We start from the raw sequence: 17,418 nt of genomic DNA, 5'->3' as shown, positions 1-17,418 counted from the left end.
AAACGGGGACTCAGATATGTGGCGAAATTGATATATTTATTTTATTGATTTTATTTATTTAAGTTCTCGTTTATTAAAAACTTCTGTAGGAATCCTATATTATAGAACCTCTAACAGATTATAGATAGAACAATGTTTCTCTTACCTTAATAAGCTTAGCTTTCGTTCAGCTACTTACGAGTGCCTCTTCTTAACAGAATATGAAATATTATTTTCTCCTCTACTAGGTGTGTCCATTATTTCGTTCAGTGCATTCAGGACAAGTAGTTGTTGAAAGCGTTGAGCGAGTGCCCAGCCAGGAACGCCCGACTCACTGGCTCACTGGATCACTTAGCGGGAGGCAGGAGTCGCAGGTTGGCGGGGACGTGGAGAAGGATCGATCGATCGGATTACCCGGCAGGCTTTTCAATTCAACACATCCTACGGTCGGCGCGGCAATTATATGCTCGTAGCCGCTCGCATCCAGATCCGATCTGCCACGCCCCCCTGGTTGGGCGTGCGACGGCAATTATAGCCGCTGAGATGCCAAAGACGCTGACTTAAATAAATGCGCGAGTTTGGAAATTGAATGGGAATTAGCGGTGGGCAGGCAACCGATCTGCAGAAATATTGTGCATAATTATATGCTAATCCGACTGGCATTGAATTATGTGCAATCGCGTGTGGTCACTTACCTTTTTCGACGGTTTCAAAGGGCTCTGGAAAATGGGAGAAAGTAGAGGGAAATGCTTTTCCGGCGGCGCTTAACTCGCTGCAGTTTGAGTTCCCCTTCAACTTTGGTGGCCTTCCCACCCGCGGTCTGTTTGCATTGAAGTCGATCATGTAAGTAATTTCCCCTGTCCGGGATTCAAAACACCGAAATCGAATCAAAATCCACCGACAGTCGGTAGGAGATTGATTACTGTTACGAGTGTGATAAATCGCTGTTTTTTTTAACTTTTTCGGGATGACGCAGCGCAATCGGTGCAGCATCTTCCTCCAGTCGCCACATGAGCACTGAAGATCTGGAAATCAGATCAGCGTGATAATGTATAATTTGTTGAGGGGTTTTCGGCGTGCTCGAAACAAAGGCGATGCCATCGAGTTGGGTTAATTGCATTTGCTGGCGAGCGGAGAAAGATTTTCTGCAATATATTTACAAGTTACTGACGACTACATTTAATTTAGGTCATCTTTTGTTCAAAAGTATCTCTATTATTTAGTAAATTACCAATTTAAACATTTTATTTGCAATCTTTTAGAATCTCGATACATAAATATACATATTCCGTTTTGTCTTTTCAACAAAATGTAACTTTTAATACATTAAATATTACCAAAAGCGTTCTAAAGACTTAAGAACAACAATTAATGAAATGAAATATATTAATAATGTAAGCAAATAAAAGTATTTATAAAGCACATATTAAAACTGGCACTGTTTGTAAGAGAAAGAGGAATTTCAAAATATAGCTTAAAAAGCTTTTCAAAAAGCCCGCTCAAGTTCAACAAGCTATCGATATATCGCAAATCCTTAAGTCGCTTATCGCGTGCACTTTGGTCACACTGCAAAAGCAATTCCAAGTGGAAGCTAGAGCTGGGTACATATCGATAGTACTCACAACCCTCTGGGGTTTACCTTGAAATATTCGGTATATCGATGCCGTCGTGAGTGGTCAGCTCATCTCCAATTCCAAGTGGGACACGCTTAACACTTTTTTTTTGCCAATTTGCCATTAATTCCAAGCGTCCCAGCTGATGCAAAAAAATTCGCAACTTTGTTAAATGTGTTTAGCCAGGCGCTCGCCGCGATCCGTGGACTTTAAAGGCTCTTAAGCGACTGTGGGAGCTCTAAATCGCCCCCTCTCCAGCCAAGATTGCACCCAAATCAGCGCCAGCGTCAGCAAAAGTTTCATTAGCAACTCGGTTATCAGCTGCGGAACGTAACTGAACGCCAGAGTTGGGCAATCAACCAGAGCCAGAGCCAGGCCAGAAACCATAGAAACCAGTTGCCATGGCGAGTCCCAGGACGCGACGGGTGCTCCAGGAACTGAAGCCCCAGGATGAGAACTCGGTGGGTTTGCTCCTTTGTTCAAATTCGATAAAAAAAACTTAAATTTTCTTTGTTTTTACCTTGCAGAAATGCTTCGAGTGCGGTACCCACAATCCCCAGTGGGTCTCCGTGACGTACGGCATCTGGATCTGCCTGGAGTGCTCCGGCAAGCATCGCAGCCTGGGCGTGCACCTGTCCTTCGTGCGATCCGTCACCATGGACAAGTGGAAGGACATCGAGCTGGAGAAGATGAAGGCGGGCGGAAATCGCAATGCCCGTGAGTTTCTGGAAGATCAGGACGACTGGAACGAACGGGCGCCCATCACCCAGCGTTACAACTCCAAGGCCGCGGCTCTGTACCGCGATAAGATAGCCACCTTGGCCCAGGGCAAGAGCTGGGATCTCAAGGAGGCGACAGCTCGCGTGGGCAGCAACAATAGCTTCAGTGCAGGTGGCTCCAGCAACAGCAGCTACCAGTCGCGTCCCAGTGCAACAGGTTATGGCGGAAATGGAGGAAATGGAGGCTATCAGAACGGCGGAGGCGCTGAACCTGGAGGCTATCAGCAGTACCAAACGCAGGAGTTTAAGGACCAAAAGGAAGAGTTCTTCAGCAGACGTCAAGTGGAGAATGCATCCAGGCCAGAGTAGGCTCTATATGGCATTCCTTCCTATTAGCTTTGATCTAACCTCATTGACTATTCCAGAAACTTGCCACCGAGTCAGGGCGGAAAATATGCAGGTTTCGGGTTCACTCGCGAACCACCACCGAAAACGCAATCTCAGGAGCTTTTGGACTCGACGCTGTCCACTTTGGCCTCTGGCTGGAGCCTTTTCTCCACCAACGCCTCCAAGCTGGCTACCACCGCCAAGGAGAAGGCCGTCACTACAGTCAATTTGGCCTCGACGAAGGTGAGTCCTGCAGATCAATTCATATACCTTTCAGATTTTAAATCTTTATTTGCTAATTTTTTTTGATTTTGTGCAATTTAATGTTGATATTGTATTGTTTTGGTTTTCTGTTAACCTGTTGAGTTAGGTTATAAAACCGTAGATAGCTCTAATGTAGCTACAGATACATCGTAATTGTATAAACCCACCTTAAAAGCAAATGAGAACAAAATCTCTGAAAATAATCCCCGTATTTCTTTGTTTATTTAATATGTACACCTTATTGTTTGTATTATTTATTTGCATCTTTTTTGGTTGTAGATTAAAGAAGGAACTTTGCTAGATTCCGTACAAAGCGGAGTTACCGATGTGGCCAGCAAGGTCTGTAGTTCCGCTTCATCCAGTAAATCCTCTCTTAACACACATCCTTCTAACACATAACTTACAATCGCAGGTCACCGATATCGGCAAACGAGGCTGGAACAATCTGGCGGGCAGCAACATTTCGTCGCCGCAGGGCGGATACAACGATCCCAACTTCGAGGACAGCAGCGCCTACCAGCGCTCAAATTCGGTGGGCGGCAATCTAACCGGAGGATTGGGCCAGCAGAGCGGCGTTAGCGACAGCGACTGGGGCGGCTGGCAGGACAACGGTCACAACAAGTCGCAGATGACCAGCTCCAGCTCGTACCACAATCAGTTGAGCACCAGCAGCGGCAACGCCACCGCCGGCCTCACCCGCGATGCCGATTGGTCCGGCTTCGAGGCGTCGAACTACCAGAGTTCAGAGACCTCCTACCAGAACGCTCCGTCCGGCGGACCGACTGCTCGCCGCAACATGAAGCTGCAGGACACTTCGCAGAAGCTGAGCGAGGGCTTCGAGAGCCTGGACGTCAAGAATGTGAAGCCCAAAACGGCAACGGCTTCATCGGGCAACAAAGGAACCGCCGAGGATGACGCCTGGGATTTGCTGATGAACTAGAATCCGGGAGGCGAGCTCATGCGATTGTATTTTTTTGTATTTCATTCAGTTGTCAAGTTGTGTCTCCTTTGTTATGTGTCTTGATGTCTGGCCGAGGCTGCTATGCGCGCATTTAATGTAACTAACTGAATTTTGTATTCATTCTTCAACTTCAAGCATAAAGTGCAACTATTCCCAATTATTTCCACAGTTTAGACCAATTTTGTATAGATATACCTAACTAACGAATTACTTAGCTTAAAGTGTATGCCAGGATTCTGCGAGGGATGCGAGATGAGAAAATACATATTATGTTAACATGTGTACACTTTGGATTTTTAATGGGAATATATTGTTAATTATTTAACAATTTTATATTTAATATATATTTGCCAATTTAATGCTAGTTAATCACTGCTTTGAACATAAATTTAAATTTTAAGCAATGCAAAACATATATAATATATTTCAAAATATATAAATACATTTATATATAAATAATTGGATATTTAAAATTCATAAATAAATTTCAAATAAATAGTGTTACCTTTCAATTCCGCGGTAAAAATCCACAAATAGGTTTGAGTCATGGCTGAGTGCAGACACGATACATTTTAGGGTATTTCCGACCCCTCAAGAAGTATATCTAGATAAGCTTTCGTGGTCACACTGGCAAACCCAAAAAATTAAAATTTAAGAGTTCTGTGTGAATCGCTTAAAGCCATAAAGCCGCCGAAATAGCGTAAAACCAGACGAACTCTTGAACAGCTCGACCAGTAGGTAATGGCCACAGAAACAATGGGAAAAGCAATTCAAGTTTATCACTTTCTTTTGCATATCCACATTCCATTCGCTTGCCTGTGTGTGTGTGTGTGTGTGTGCATGAAAATCGAGTGCAGAATCATTTTTGCCAAATTGGCAACAATTTGCAAGCATTTCGCGAGAATTTTGAGTCACACCCGGCTGGAAAAAGGCGGAGAATGCAGAAAAGAATGTAGAAAGTGTGTGAGTGGAAAGCGTGAAGAATTCTTCTGCCGAAGCTAAGCTTGCAAAGTAGAAAGTTCGAGTTGCTGGGGGAGACTCTCCTCATTTCCCTCCACTGCCCCTTCCCCTCTCCTGTGCTTTTTGGAGACATGTGCGTGCGTGTGCGTGAAGCTGTAGGTTTTTCAAGGTTTTTCCGGAAAATCGCTGGCCTTCAAAATTAGCTGCGAAAATCAATGGGATGTGCGGGGTCCTGAAAATTTGCACCTCTGTACTGTAGGTTTCCAGCCAAGAAGACGATGACTTCATCGCGGGGAAATTCGATACGTTCAGCTGGTTTATTTATCTTTCGCCCAGACATAACATTATAAACTTATGTGTATACAACACTTAATAGCTCTTACAGGAGACTGTTTTTCCAATTGTTTTTGCCACGGAGAGCAAAATGAGCCGGCCATAAGAGCAGAGCAGCCATTAAACCAACACGTAATCCCCCAGAGAATCGGAAACCGAGCACACCCAGAGAAATCCTTCAGCTGCCAGTTAAAGAACAGAAAACTCGAGGTAAACTGTAAACACGAGTGTGGAGAATGGTCAGAAAGCAAGTTGGAATCGAACACAGTGCATCCTTAGCAGTAAGCAAGCAGCAGGATCAAAAGGAGCATAAGGACTATAAGCCAGAGGATCAGAAGCAACAGCACATCGACATCGACTTGACGCCCGATCCGGCCAGTAACTTCAACTTCGCCCAACAGGCGCAGGCCAACTACTCCGCTCGCACGCTAGCCGCCAGCTATGAGCACGGCCAGAATCTCGGCCTGCAGCATGCCCATCTTGCCAACGCCACCACCAACACGCCATTGCCCTATGATCTGCACGAGGTCGCCAGCTCCGGCTCCATCCTGCCCACCGAGATCCCCATCGAGGACGAGGAGCGGCTGGAGCGCATCTTCAACAAGCTGGACCGCGACGGCGATGGCAGGATCGACATCCACGACCTGTCGGCGGCACTGCACGAGTTCGGATTGTCGAGCGTCTACGCGGAGGTGAGCTAAGACTATTTATAGAACGTTATATGGAAGTCATCACATCTCTGCTAGCCATTTCGAATGTAGCATGAATAGGACTTGGTAAAGTTATTCCATCGGAGACTCCCGTGACTTTAAAAAATGTGTATTTGTCGTGGAGGACAAGCAATCTTGTTTGGCATAATTTACATACACGTGCCCGGGGCTCGCCATTTTCTCAGGAAACTAACAATGCATTTTTCTAGTTGCTATTCTTCGCCAAACAGACGGCAGACGTTAGAGATCAATAATATGCGGCCTTGACGGGCAAAAGTATCTGAGAATCTTAATTTATGCAGTGTGCAATGTTTGCTCGCTCTGATCAGGGCGAATCATTTGGCACGGCTACTGACCCTGGGCAGCTTGGCCCTTTCAATGTGTCATTTCTGTAGTGGCCAAAAAAGGGTTTATTAAATCAAGAGAAATGTGCTGGCAGTCCGGCCAAAGGAGAGAAATCTATTTTTAAATGAGCACAAAATATTTCGCGTACAAATCTAGTTGTTTGACTAACAGATATGGTTCGTGGTATTATTAGCAGCTTTGTTTACATTTTAGCCAAAACAAACTGGTAGCTATTGGCCATGAAGCTATAAACATGTAGATAAAAGTGTGGGACTTATACTTTTATCTTAGCACTTTAATCCTTCTAGAGGAATCCCATATTTAAAGATATGTAAATCACCAGATTGTGAAATTACATGCAGCAAGTATTTCGACAAGTCCCGAAAGCAATCAGAATTGGATTAGCTGGTGTATAGAGGGTTAATGTGCAGACGAGCGAGGAGATTTTTATGGTTTCCGCTGACGAAGCCCACATGATACCAGAAATTGATTTGTTTTCACGATTCAGGTCGATACTCATCGCTCATTATGCGAAAGGTCTGCGGGTGCGCGACACTAATTTCCAGTAATATTCCGGCAGTGAGGCTAGTAAATTTTCCAGGAGCATTGCCAGTAATATTCCGTGCTTCTTTGCCATTACAGAAATTCCTTCAGCAGTCGGACAAGGATCAGAGCGGCAACGTGGGCTTCGCCGAGTTTCTGCATTACGTGCGGGAGCATGAGAAGAACCTGGTCCTGCAGTTCTCGCACCTAGATAAGAACCGTGATGGTGGGTGCTTGATTAGACTTTAATTAGATTGGTTTTAATGAGTTAATTAAATTACAGGCAAAGTGGACTTGGAGGAGCTGATATCGGCGTTCAAGGACCTGGGCCTGGACATTGATTTGGACGAGGCCAGGAATCTGCTCACCAGGTGGGTTAATTATCCTCGACATTCTTAAACAATTGCTTATATGTGCGGCTTCTCATGCAGAATGGACAAGGACGGCAGCCTGAACATTAGCTTTAACGAGTGGCGGGACTTCATGCTCTTAGCGCCCTCAACGGACATTCACGACTTGATTAAATTTTGGCGGCACTCTACTGTGAGTTTACTAAAGATACGTTGTGGCGTTTAGTGCCAGTTCCTGAGTTCAGAAAACAGAAAGCAGTGGTTCTTTAAAGGGGTTCCACTGCCTCTCTGGATTAGTTTTTGTTCAATCGCGTTTGTTTTTATATGTCTATGTACACTAGTACCTGTAGCTGTTTAACGTTAACTAATTGCCAACTTTTACCCTTCTTATCCTTGCCCATATCCAACAACAAAATTAAACCAACAAAAACACCTCACACACAAACTAACCAAAATGTCGATTGTAGTACCTACACCCACACTACTCCTGACTAACTGAGGAAGATCTGAAGGTACATATCCGTCAAGTTACATATTACGATTACCATTGATATTGTTGTAGACCCTCCCACGTAGAAGCAGGGCACACGGGAACACATACGTACCAACGCCCGGACACTGTACACACCCATCACAACCATCAAAACACCTATCAAACCTATCACGCCCACCGAGAAAAAAGGCTTTATCATCAGTCCCATTCGCTAATCAGCCACCAGTTATATTGCCTGCATGCGTATTATCTCGTAGTGTTTTACCTTCACCCGAGTGACCATTTTTCAAGGACCGGAGCGCCCAAGAGCCGGAGCTTTAGCCATATCATGCCCACTCTCTTAATCACGCTCTTTTACGGGGACTGACGTAAACATTATGATTATTTCATCAGATTTTTTAAGCGCTCGCTTTGGGGAAGTCCGTTTTTGATATCGTTCCGAGCGCTTTTCGGGATAATTTGCACATTGTCATAAAGATGCAGCAGTTTTCGTTACACAGTGAGCTAATTTCTTGCCCAACAGAATATATACTTGTATAAGTGCTCTGGTTCTTAAAATTCTTCAAAAGTTTTACAGCGTACCTATAACCAAATGCGTGAATGCATTGCTTGAGTAATCTTCTTGAATAACAAGTCCTTAAACTTGACTTAAAAGAACAACTTTAATTAGGTTCCCTTGGTAGTTCATCATTCACCAATTGGGCTTAGTCATTAGCACCTTTAACTCAACTGCTTTAAATGAATTGAAATAGAGGTACTAACTGTACCGAAAGTCGAAGTACTATTGCTTCCTTTGTGCGTAATTAGAGGAAATCGTTTGATAGTACTATAATGTTGATAAGTCTGACTGGGGCTTTTTCAAAATATCACCGCATTGTATAATTTCTTTCGGTGTGCTGTGGCAGGTGACGATGTCATCGCTTTGTTGTCTGCGTAATCATTTTGTTTACTTTTATCTTTTTTTTTTTGCTCACTGTCACTGTTAAATTCCACAATTTATTTCAATCCCTTGTAACTGGAGAATCATATTCAATGAAGAGCCCGCGAAAAAAAGTACTTGCCATTTAGATGAATCCGAAAGGCGGCGATCGTCTGGAACAACTTTTTAAAACATGCGATTGTCAGCTGCTGGTTTTTTCTTCGTTCTGTTTTTTTTTTTACTCTTGCTGACGACTGTGCAGACTCGAAATCTTAAGGTCAACCGGCTCCAGGAGATTGTTGCCAAGCCGTCTTAAGGAGGCCCGCTTCTCGACAGCCGGTTTCTGGCCGGGATCTGACTTAGTACTAGTACGAGACAGGTCCCGTTCCGCTGCTATTTTTAGGAATTTAACGAGCATACAGGTCCGGAATAGCAAAGGTCTTGCATTAGGCTGATGAACGCGATGAAAGTGGGCAATTCGAAGCCTGCGCACTAACTGGGCTCTAATTAAGTTGCCCGCAATTGAATGATTGATTTGACTAGAGCGATGGAACGCATTCTCGCGCCGATAAGACCTATGTACATGCGAGTATATGTATTTGCTTTGTCGTTAGCATGTTGCGAAAAATTTGTTCGCCAATTGCGCGCTGTAATCACTCTTGGCCAAAGTCCGCAGTCTAGAAGTTGTAAGTGTCGCGCACTTGCGATACTTTTCGAGAACTCCAGCGGCAGCTGCAACTCAACTAGTGATTGAATTCGCGATCTCTCGCAGTGAGCTAACAAATTAAATATTGTATAAGTTGGTGGGCATAACAGTGTTATATCTCTGTGCCTGCGATTCGACACGCAGTTAGTAGTTGGACAGCTCAATTCGCCAAGTACGCGGATGATACTTCCCTGCCTGCCTGACTATCATCGTATCAAATCATATAAGTCAAGTGTTTCTGGGAATTGCTGTTCATTACTCGAGACCGAGACATTGGCAATTTAATGCCGATGGGGGCTCGTTAAGTAGGCAATTGAATGGAACGCCCAGTGCAGCCAACCACATCTGTGTTTATTGGACATCGTAAACTAATTCCAGCTGGTTAAGGTATCAATTACTACTGCAAGTGATCTCGCCAGCGACAGGCCCTAAAAAATGGGTGTGTTTTGTGTTTTCCTCCAGCCTGCTGGCTGCTCTTATCTCGGGGCAATAGTCTAGAATCTAGAATCTTGTGGTCAGAGCTCAGTTTTCAATGACCAGCTTCTTGTTTCAAAGTTTTTTTTCGCAGTGATAAGAGCCAGCCATTTCCATTTCCATTTTGCGTTTCTATAATTTATACTTAATTTTAGACATGTTTTCTGTTGACGACACGCGAAAAGTTCCCCCGAACCTGTTGTTTTAATCAGAGAACTTATTTACACAAGTGACGTAGGCATGGTAATGAAGTGGAGCAAAAGTTTCCGCCGCCTGTAAACAATGAAGATCACCTCTGGAGAGAGCGTCATTCAGGCGCGGAGGAGCTAATAAAGTCACACGCCCGTCATGTGGCTATCAACTGGGCTGGGTGCCAGACCCTCGAGATGATGATGATGGTGCCAAGTCGGTGGGTCGGTCGGTGTGATCCGGTTTGGCATGCGAAAAGTGGCTTTGTGATAAAGAATCGAAGCGGCGGGTAAACAATAACAGGCAAATAAATGCCAAAAGTGTCTGGCCCATTGGTCAAGGGTATCGTTTATTAGACCCATTGTTGTGATACACAACATGGAGTGTGTGGAGAGTATATCTACTACAAGTTCCCTAAGCGGGTTTATCATATTTCTCATAAATTCATTCTTCAATGGAAGTCTGTACAATGTATTTATAAACTATATAAATATATTCCTGGAATGCATAATGAATAACAAGTATTGAGAAAGTAAAGAAATGCGTAATCTGTTGTTATATTAACTTATGATTTCTTGAGTTATCAGGCATATATTTTAGTTAGGGTATCCACATCTTCGACCCCTTACTCCCAGACACGCACTTCTTAGTGGTGTGTTGTGGCTGTCAAAAAGAGCGGGTAAACCCATCGGGTAAACTGGGAAATGCGTGTCACACAGGCCTAGGCAATGATAACTAATTGGCAAGAAGCCGATTCTGGCGGGGATGGGGATGGGGTAGTTTTTCGTGGTAGGGGTTGTTCAGAGGCCGCACGCGCGCTGCCCCATCGAAATCGGAGGGGGGGTAAAAGAGAGCAGGGGGGGAAGGCGTGAAAAGCACAGAGGTGTACTTTGCTCTCGCGAAGCTACACAAATCGCGGAGCTTCGGCTGCGATCGCCGACGCTCTTCGGGTTCGGATTTGGATGCGGTTTCGGATTCGGTTGTGGATTCGGGTTCAGTCTTCAGTCGGCTGGCTCCCGCGTTGGTTGTGCGCGCGTTAAACCCCCTAGACGCCTAGAAATAAAACCAAAGGCCCCTCGCCCCTGGAACGTAGTTATATAATTGAGCTCGAGCGCTGTTCTCTCCCTCGCGACAAGTGTGAATGCACAATTGCAATCAAGCGAATCGAGCTTAAGTCTGGCATCCACAAGATAGTGTATCTTGAAGTTAAGAAATCAAATAAGCAAAGCCAAAGAGAGCTGCATCAGATATTTTGTAACTGCTGCAGCGAGTGAAAGTTTGCAATTGTCAATTTTAAAGAGTGAAAGCCGCCACATTCCGCAAAGATAGGCGGAAACAACGGACACGAACATCGGCGTTTGAGATCGGAAGTGAAACAGTGCAAACGAGACAAGATGCTGCGAAATAGCACATACCAGTACAATCTGCCCGTCGATTACCATAATATTCAGCAAATGGCAGTCGCTGGCGACATGATGGAGGATTTCGTGGTCATATTTCGCGATATGATGGGACGGGTACGTTGCGGACAGGCCCCCTTTATAATCCTTTGTAGACCGAAGTTATCCAGAACCCAATACATTATTCTATATGTGACCAAGTGCAGCGGAAGCTGACTCATTCGCCAATCATTTGCTGCGATTATCTTATCGTTTTTGTGGTTTTCCCCGGAACTTCAACGGGTATTGCCATAAGGCAGTCTCTGCTCGATGGGACTTGCCCAATAATTCGGGGAATCGTGAACAGTTTAATGGCATTGAAGTTGGAATCCCAAAGATCTTTTGGAGAAGCCATTCGCATTCGCTTTAATGCCAGACATGTGTGCTATTTTCATGATACTTCCTCCCTGTTGTGCACCTAAAAATACGCACTTTAAAACGTCTGCGATTGGTTTCCCATTCAACTTCGCAGCTGTTGCAATTGTTCGCTGCACTTGTGCACTTACACAATAATTTGTCATGGTATTTGGTATTCGGGTTTTTTCAAGTTGCCCCATGGACGTTTAAAGTCGCCTAGCAACAGACGCTCCATCGACGGATGGCGGCCCAAAACGCGCTCCGTCGGGTGACGTGCTGATATGGAACCGGTCTGCACCCCCCTTCCCGCCATCGCCCAGCAGGCAGACTTTAACTTTTACGATCGCCGAAGACGACATACTTTACTCAGCAACACATTTATGTGTGCTCGCACACACATGGCACTTGGCCTAAGATTTGCGTTTCGCGTGGCTCTCTACTCTCTGGCATGTGTATTTCTACCAACTTGTTGCTAGGCGCCTGCAAACGTCACGCTTTTGTGCTCTTGGCCAACAGGGCGTATGTGTGTTAACGCGCTGCAGCATAATGTGAGTGTAGCAAGTATACGCACTGTGGGCCACTGACTGAGTCAGCGCCATGTGATTGACCCGCTCCCTCTTGGCTCGTTATCCACGATGGCTCGCTTGGTCAAGCCCCCACAATTTGTGTGACGTGAGCAGTTTTCTCTCTTTATAAACGTGTTGATATTTACATTACACTGATGTTTACTTTGAAACTCGCTGACGTCGATTGGGTGGATTTAACCAGCGTCAAGATCGCCGCCACAAATTCTGCGGGCATGAGTCAAGTTCATCAGTCGGTCGATGATCCACTGTACCTGCATCATATAGTATGTAGTATATACCTTGAATAAACCCAGATATCGGACTGCAATGGCTTATAGCTTATAGCTTATAGCCTTGCTATCTCGCTTGATCGGCCATTCAAGCGTATTCGCCTTGAATTTGAGTTAGTTCATTAGCCCAAGGCGTTTGAAGGCTTGTAAATGGCTCTTGGTAATCAAAGATTGTTCATTCATGGTTGCGGAAAACCCAGATACATCGTTTGTTAACCTGTTTTCTTTGCGACCGAGTCTACTCTACTTTCACGGTCATTTCCACGTTCGTGCGCCAAAATCACGGCTGACTTATAAATAGATCATTGTGTATAAAAAAAGCTCTTTTTCGCACTCATGTGACTCGAGCTGTATATATCAAATATATATATTTCAAATCGAGAATGATAATTCCATCAGCAATGACGTTGCATTTAGAGGCCCATATACATTCCGTAAAATTTCCATCGCTCTTTTCGCCTCGGATTAATATTCCATTTCGGTAATTGGCCAACTAATTCCCACAATTTTCTGAATGGAAAGCCCATGTGATTGCTAGTCGCTAATTGTGAGTGCAAACTGAAGTCGTTTTAAATGTTTAAGTACACTTAACCCATTCAGTGAACTTATACCCCCCTTTTGGCATCATTATTTTCCGCCAGAGGTTAAAATTCACATTCTGCGAAGAGATTGCTCGAAATTGTCACTGTGTGAATGTGACAAACACGCAGAATGATTTTTGCACGCCTAAAGCGGATGTTTTCACCGGGAAACACTGGATATTTCTTGCTCCGCTAAATAGATAAACAAATCACTTGGCTTCTGTTATGATTCGCATGTCTATTGTCCAAATTAGTTTCAATGACACCAGTTCGTTGGGGGGATGAAAAGTGTAATAACCTTTTATGTGCGCCCTGAGCTTCTGGAAAAATTCTTTATAACGCTGAAAGTGGTAATCAATCGGATTCAGTTGGGTTTTTGCTCGCACGAAAGCTTCGTGCATCACAAGACTTGATAATTGTTATCAATATCAGACAGCTTTCCGGCTATCAGTGGCATTAATTCGATTTAAAGCCAAAAGCTGTGCAATTCATACAAATTCAAATAATATTTCACTTCATTCAGGCCAACTTGGCGTTCGTTTTTTAAGGAGATAGATCCGCCAAATTGCACAACCAATTTGTTTAGGCGACAGACAAAAGGCGAGCCAATTATAATTATTTTCGGGGTGGCGCACGTCTGAAGAAAATCCGCAAATCGAGAAAATAAACTACATGGTTGCGGCACGAACCAGATATATGTATATACATATATGTGCATAGCTGCATATGTGTTCCTGCACGAAAAGCAAAACTAATGTGAATGTGAATGATATAACTTTTGTTTACGGCTCTTGCATCGTTCATTCTCGCCCGCTTCCGCAATTCCCACTGGTCGGGTGATGGGGATTTTAGTGGCGCGTGTGGATTGCCCAGTCAGTCCGCCCATCGCATCACATCGCTCTTTTGCATTCTGCATGAGCAGCCTGCATTATTATTCAATATTACCGCACCTGGTTGCATCGCTTGGGAAGCAGAGATAGCAGTCGGTGCTTAGTTGGCTTAAAATCATGGCGCTAGAGGCTCTCAAGGAATTGGTTCACTTGGTGGAAGAAGTCGAAGAATGTCGCCTCCCCGAGGAAGTAGTAGTTCACGTAAATGAATGCATACCTTGATTTTGTATTTAGCCGCTAGAAGAAATGAAACTCAAATCCTTTTCAAGCTGTATTCATCAATCTAAACTAGATGTTCCTTAAATTAGACTAGCATATAGTCCAAGATCTCTAGTTGTAACACACGTATTTTAATCGCTTACCTTTGGATTTTTGCAGTACCTCGACATTGGCGAGGATATGAACGTACCTGATGACTTCACACAGAAAGAGATGCAGACGGGCCTCTGGTGGCGACACTTGGTGGCCGGTGGCATAGCTGGAGCAGTTTCCCGCACGTGCACAGCGCCGCTGGACAGGATTAAAGTGTACTTGCAGGTGAGTTCACCGCTACACAGGAAGCATTTCTCTTGAAATCTAAACAAACGAATTCTCCCAACCAGGTACAAACACAAAGAATGGGAATCTCAGAGTGCATGCACATCATGCTGAACGAGGGCGGATCGCGGAGCATGTGGCGAGGCAATGGCATCAATGTGTTGAAGATTGCCCCCGAAACGGCTTTCAAGTTTGCTGCCTACGAACAGATGAAGCGACTGATCCGCGGAGACGATGGCAGCCGCCAGATGAGCATCGTGGAGCGTTTCTACGCGGGCGCTGCGGCAGGCGGCATTTCACAGACCATCATCTACCCCATGGAAGTATTAAAGACGCGCCTGGCGCTCCGGAAAACGGGACAGTACGCGGGCATTGCCGATGCGGCGGTCAAAATCTACAAGCAGGAAGGAGTGCGCAGCTTCTACCGTGGCTATGTGCCGAACATTCTGGGTATCCTGCCTTATGCCGGCATCGATTTGGCGGTATACGAAACCCTCAAGAGGCGGTACATTGCCAACCACGACAACAACGAGCAGCCCAGCTTCCTGGTGCTCCTGGCGTGCGGCAGTACATCGAGCACACTCGGACAGCTCTGCTCCTACCCGCTGGCCCTGGTGCGCACTCGGCTACAGGCACAAGGTACATTAACTCTGGGTTATAATTGCTTCTAACGTAATGCTATAATAATTTTCCCATTTCCACTTGCAGCCGCCGAAACAATTGCCAATCAAAAGCGGAAAACGCAAATACCCCTGAAGAGCAGCGACGCGCACAGTGGCGAGGAGACGATGACGGGCCTGTTCCGCAAGATCGTCCGACAGGAGGGTCTGACGGGGCTGTACCGCGGCATCACGCCAAACTTCCTCAAGGTCCTGCCGGCAGTGTCCATCAGCTACGTGGTGTACGAGTATACGAGTCGCGCCCTGGGCATTAAGATGTCGTGAGATGTCTGTCCTCATCTCGCACCTATCAGGTTAACTCGGCTCGGCCCGGCCACCCGTCTGCGGTCCCGCTCTGCAGGGCGGATCGGGCTGCAGCCGGGAGTGCGGCTGGTGATCCGGCTGACGCTGTGCTCCATTTTGTATAGTAGTAGCGTTAGGTTAAATCGGCTCGGTCGCCACTCGCTCTCTGCTGCAATGAGACAGTCTCGTGCTGCTTTCCTTAAGTGTAAAACAGGCCTCTTCCACGTACGTTCTGGGTTATCCGTTTTAAGTTTTTATAGTTGAATTAGTTTGGTTATTTTCTTAAAATATAAAATAAGTGATACTATGGCTAATTTATTTATAAACTAAACGCAAACGCAAACGAGAAAATGCAACATTTTGGCGCGTGACGAACGCGAGCTAATCCCAAACAAAAACATTTCTTAGGCTATCCTGCGACCTACAAGTAGGTTTAGGCCACTCTATCTCTTAAGCGCTAATTTATTTACAATTGTACGTAGGCTACCCTTGCTGAGGGCAATCGCCCTCAGTGAACTGCTAAAAAAAGAAAAACACACATACCAAAAACGAAACCGGCTTCGAAAAGTTTCACGGGTGTTTAGTTCGTCCCATCCGACTGCTTTCGAAAGCGAATTAGCTTAGCGTAAATCAGAGTGAGCAGAGTGAAGCAGGCTGATTGATAATCAGATATCTGAACAATCGAGGGATAGACTCGGATGGACTTGGCAGCGTTTAAGCTTAAACACAAAAGACATTAAAACTACGATGTACTCGTTTTTGCTTAGATTAATGGATTACACAAAATAATGAGAAACACTTAACGTTTACAATGTGATGATAATAGTTTATAATATACACATATACATATACATATACCTACTAAAATACCGACTTGTAAGCTTCAAATAGCTGTCGCAGTCTTGAGCAAGTTCGGCGGCGAGGCTGAAAATTTTGTAGCATTTTATTTGTTAAGTTTAGTAACACTTTCTCTTAGATCGTATTGCAATTGAAGCCAACGAGATTAATTGTGACTAAAGCTAACAAACAAAAACCAACACAATACCCATACACACCATGTAATTTATTTGATATATCATGTGAATCTGAACCCGATCGCAAAACCGACCAATCTTAAGTTCAATCCTATTTTATATACACTGTAATGGTTCTGAATTTAAAAGTATATGTATAATTTGTACCTTACTCTTAACTAGCCAAATTGAATTTTGTACGACTGTAGTGAAAATAATGACTTTTTAAATATGATTTATCACTATCCCAAACAAAAGCATTTTAATGAAGTCGAACACATTTGCATCATTTAACCCATTTAATTAGACTTGATCATTGAAATTCACGCAATCATTATTCGAGTAAATAAATACAAAGATTAAAATGAAATCAAACGCAAAATTTGTTTATAATTTCTTAGTTTTATGTTTTCAATTCCACAGGATATTCCGCTCTAGTCTGAGATCATTTTAAGTTTGTCCTCTGCATTTTTATAGCCATAATATCAAAGTTAATTGAGTGTCCCACAAAAATGTTACACAGAATATAACTTTCTACTTACTTAAAGGTCTTTCCAAGATGATAAGATAAACAATGAATGGTTGACAAAGTCTATCTAGTCCATGAGCAAATCGAAATATTAACAAAAGTTTGAAATCAACTTGAATATTTTCCAGGCGATGAAAATATACTTAACATATTTAACTACGAATATATAACTACAAATACTCTGATATACATATTGTTATATTTTTGTACGTTTAGCTAATTTTTAAATAAATTATTTAATGTGATTTATAAGCCCGATTCCAGTTACAAATAAAATGCAAATTATTACAACTGATCGCCTGCATTTTA

General features: G+C 44.1%; 2 protein-coding genes across 8 annotated transcripts; both read left to right on the top strand.

Moving 5' to 3' along the window:
* Positions 1 to 1,640: 1,640 nt before the first annotated feature.
* LOC6533882 (ADP-ribosylation factor GTPase-activating protein 1) lies at positions 1,641 to 4,207 on the top strand. Of its 2 annotated transcripts, XM_002094546.3 has the most exons (5): positions 1,641 to 2,053; positions 2,120 to 2,676; positions 2,737 to 2,941; positions 3,242 to 3,301; positions 3,375 to 4,207. In XM_002094546.3, exons 1-5 carry the CDS (start codon positions 1,994 to 1,996, stop codon positions 3,900 to 3,902), a joined length of 1,410 nt encoding a protein of 469 aa, XP_002094582.1. In that variant the 5' UTR covers positions 1,641 to 1,993; the 3' UTR covers positions 3,903 to 4,207. The 2 variants fall into 2 exon arrangements, with proteins under 2 accessions (XP_002094582.1, XP_039229907.1); XM_039373973.1 differs by lacking the exon at positions 3,242 to 3,301.
* Positions 4,208 to 4,516: 309 nt separating this feature from the next.
* LOC6533881 (probable calcium-binding mitochondrial carrier CBG00135) lies at positions 4,517 to 17,404 on the top strand. 6 transcript variants are annotated; one of them, XM_015194828.3, is made up of 8 exons: positions 4,517 to 4,661; positions 5,260 to 5,908; positions 6,914 to 7,040; positions 7,098 to 7,185; positions 7,246 to 7,357; positions 14,447 to 14,605; positions 14,671 to 15,244; positions 15,314 to 17,404. In XM_015194828.3, exons 2-8 carry the CDS (start codon positions 5,453 to 5,455, stop codon positions 15,547 to 15,549), a joined length of 1,752 nt encoding a protein of 583 aa, XP_015050314.1. In that variant the 5' UTR covers positions 4,517 to 4,661; positions 5,260 to 5,452; the 3' UTR covers positions 15,550 to 17,404. The 6 variants fall into 6 exon arrangements, with proteins under 6 accessions (XP_015050314.1, XP_015050312.1, XP_015050313.1 ...); XM_015194826.3 differs by having other exon boundaries at positions 4,520 to 4,661; positions 5,269 to 5,908; XM_015194827.3 differs by having other exon boundaries at positions 4,539 to 4,657; positions 5,269 to 5,908.
* Positions 17,405 to 17,418: the final 14 nt, after the last annotated feature.

The sequence above is a fragment of the Drosophila yakuba genome, chromosome 3L (genome assembly GCF_016746365.2).
Source record: "Drosophila yakuba strain Tai18E2 chromosome 3L, Prin_Dyak_Tai18E2_2.1, whole genome shotgun sequence".
In the NCBI taxonomy this organism is placed as follows: Eukaryota; Metazoa; Arthropoda; class Insecta; order Diptera; family Drosophilidae; genus Drosophila; species Drosophila yakuba.
Note: the sequence above shows the minus strand (reverse complement) of the source record. Positions and strands in the feature narration are given on the sequence as shown.

Excerpts from the sequence above, each read along its gene's own strand:
- LOC6533882 (XM_002094546.3), top strand. The coding sequence starts at position 1,994 with ATGGCGAGTCCCAGGACGCGACGGGTGCTCCAGGAACTGAAGCCCCAG. Across the intron at positions 2,054-2,119 it reads AGCCCCAGGATGAGAACTCG|AAATGCTTCGAGTGCGGTAC; the intron begins GTGGGTTTGCTC and ends TTTACCTTGCAG. Across the intron at positions 3,302-3,374 it reads TTACCGATGTGGCCAGCAAG|GTCACCGATATCGGCAAACG; the intron begins GTCTGTAGTTCC and ends TTACAATCGCAG.
- LOC6533881 (XM_015194828.3), top strand. The coding sequence starts at position 5,453 with ATGGTCAGAAAGCAAGTTGGAATCGAACACAGTGCATCCTTAGCAGTA. Across the intron at positions 7,041-7,097 it reads CCTAGATAAGAACCGTGATG|GCAAAGTGGACTTGGAGGAG; the intron begins GTGGGTGCTTGA and ends ATTAAATTACAG. Across the intron at positions 14,606-14,670 it reads GGATTAAAGTGTACTTGCAG|GTACAAACACAAAGAATGGG; the intron begins GTGAGTTCACCG and ends TCTCCCAACCAG.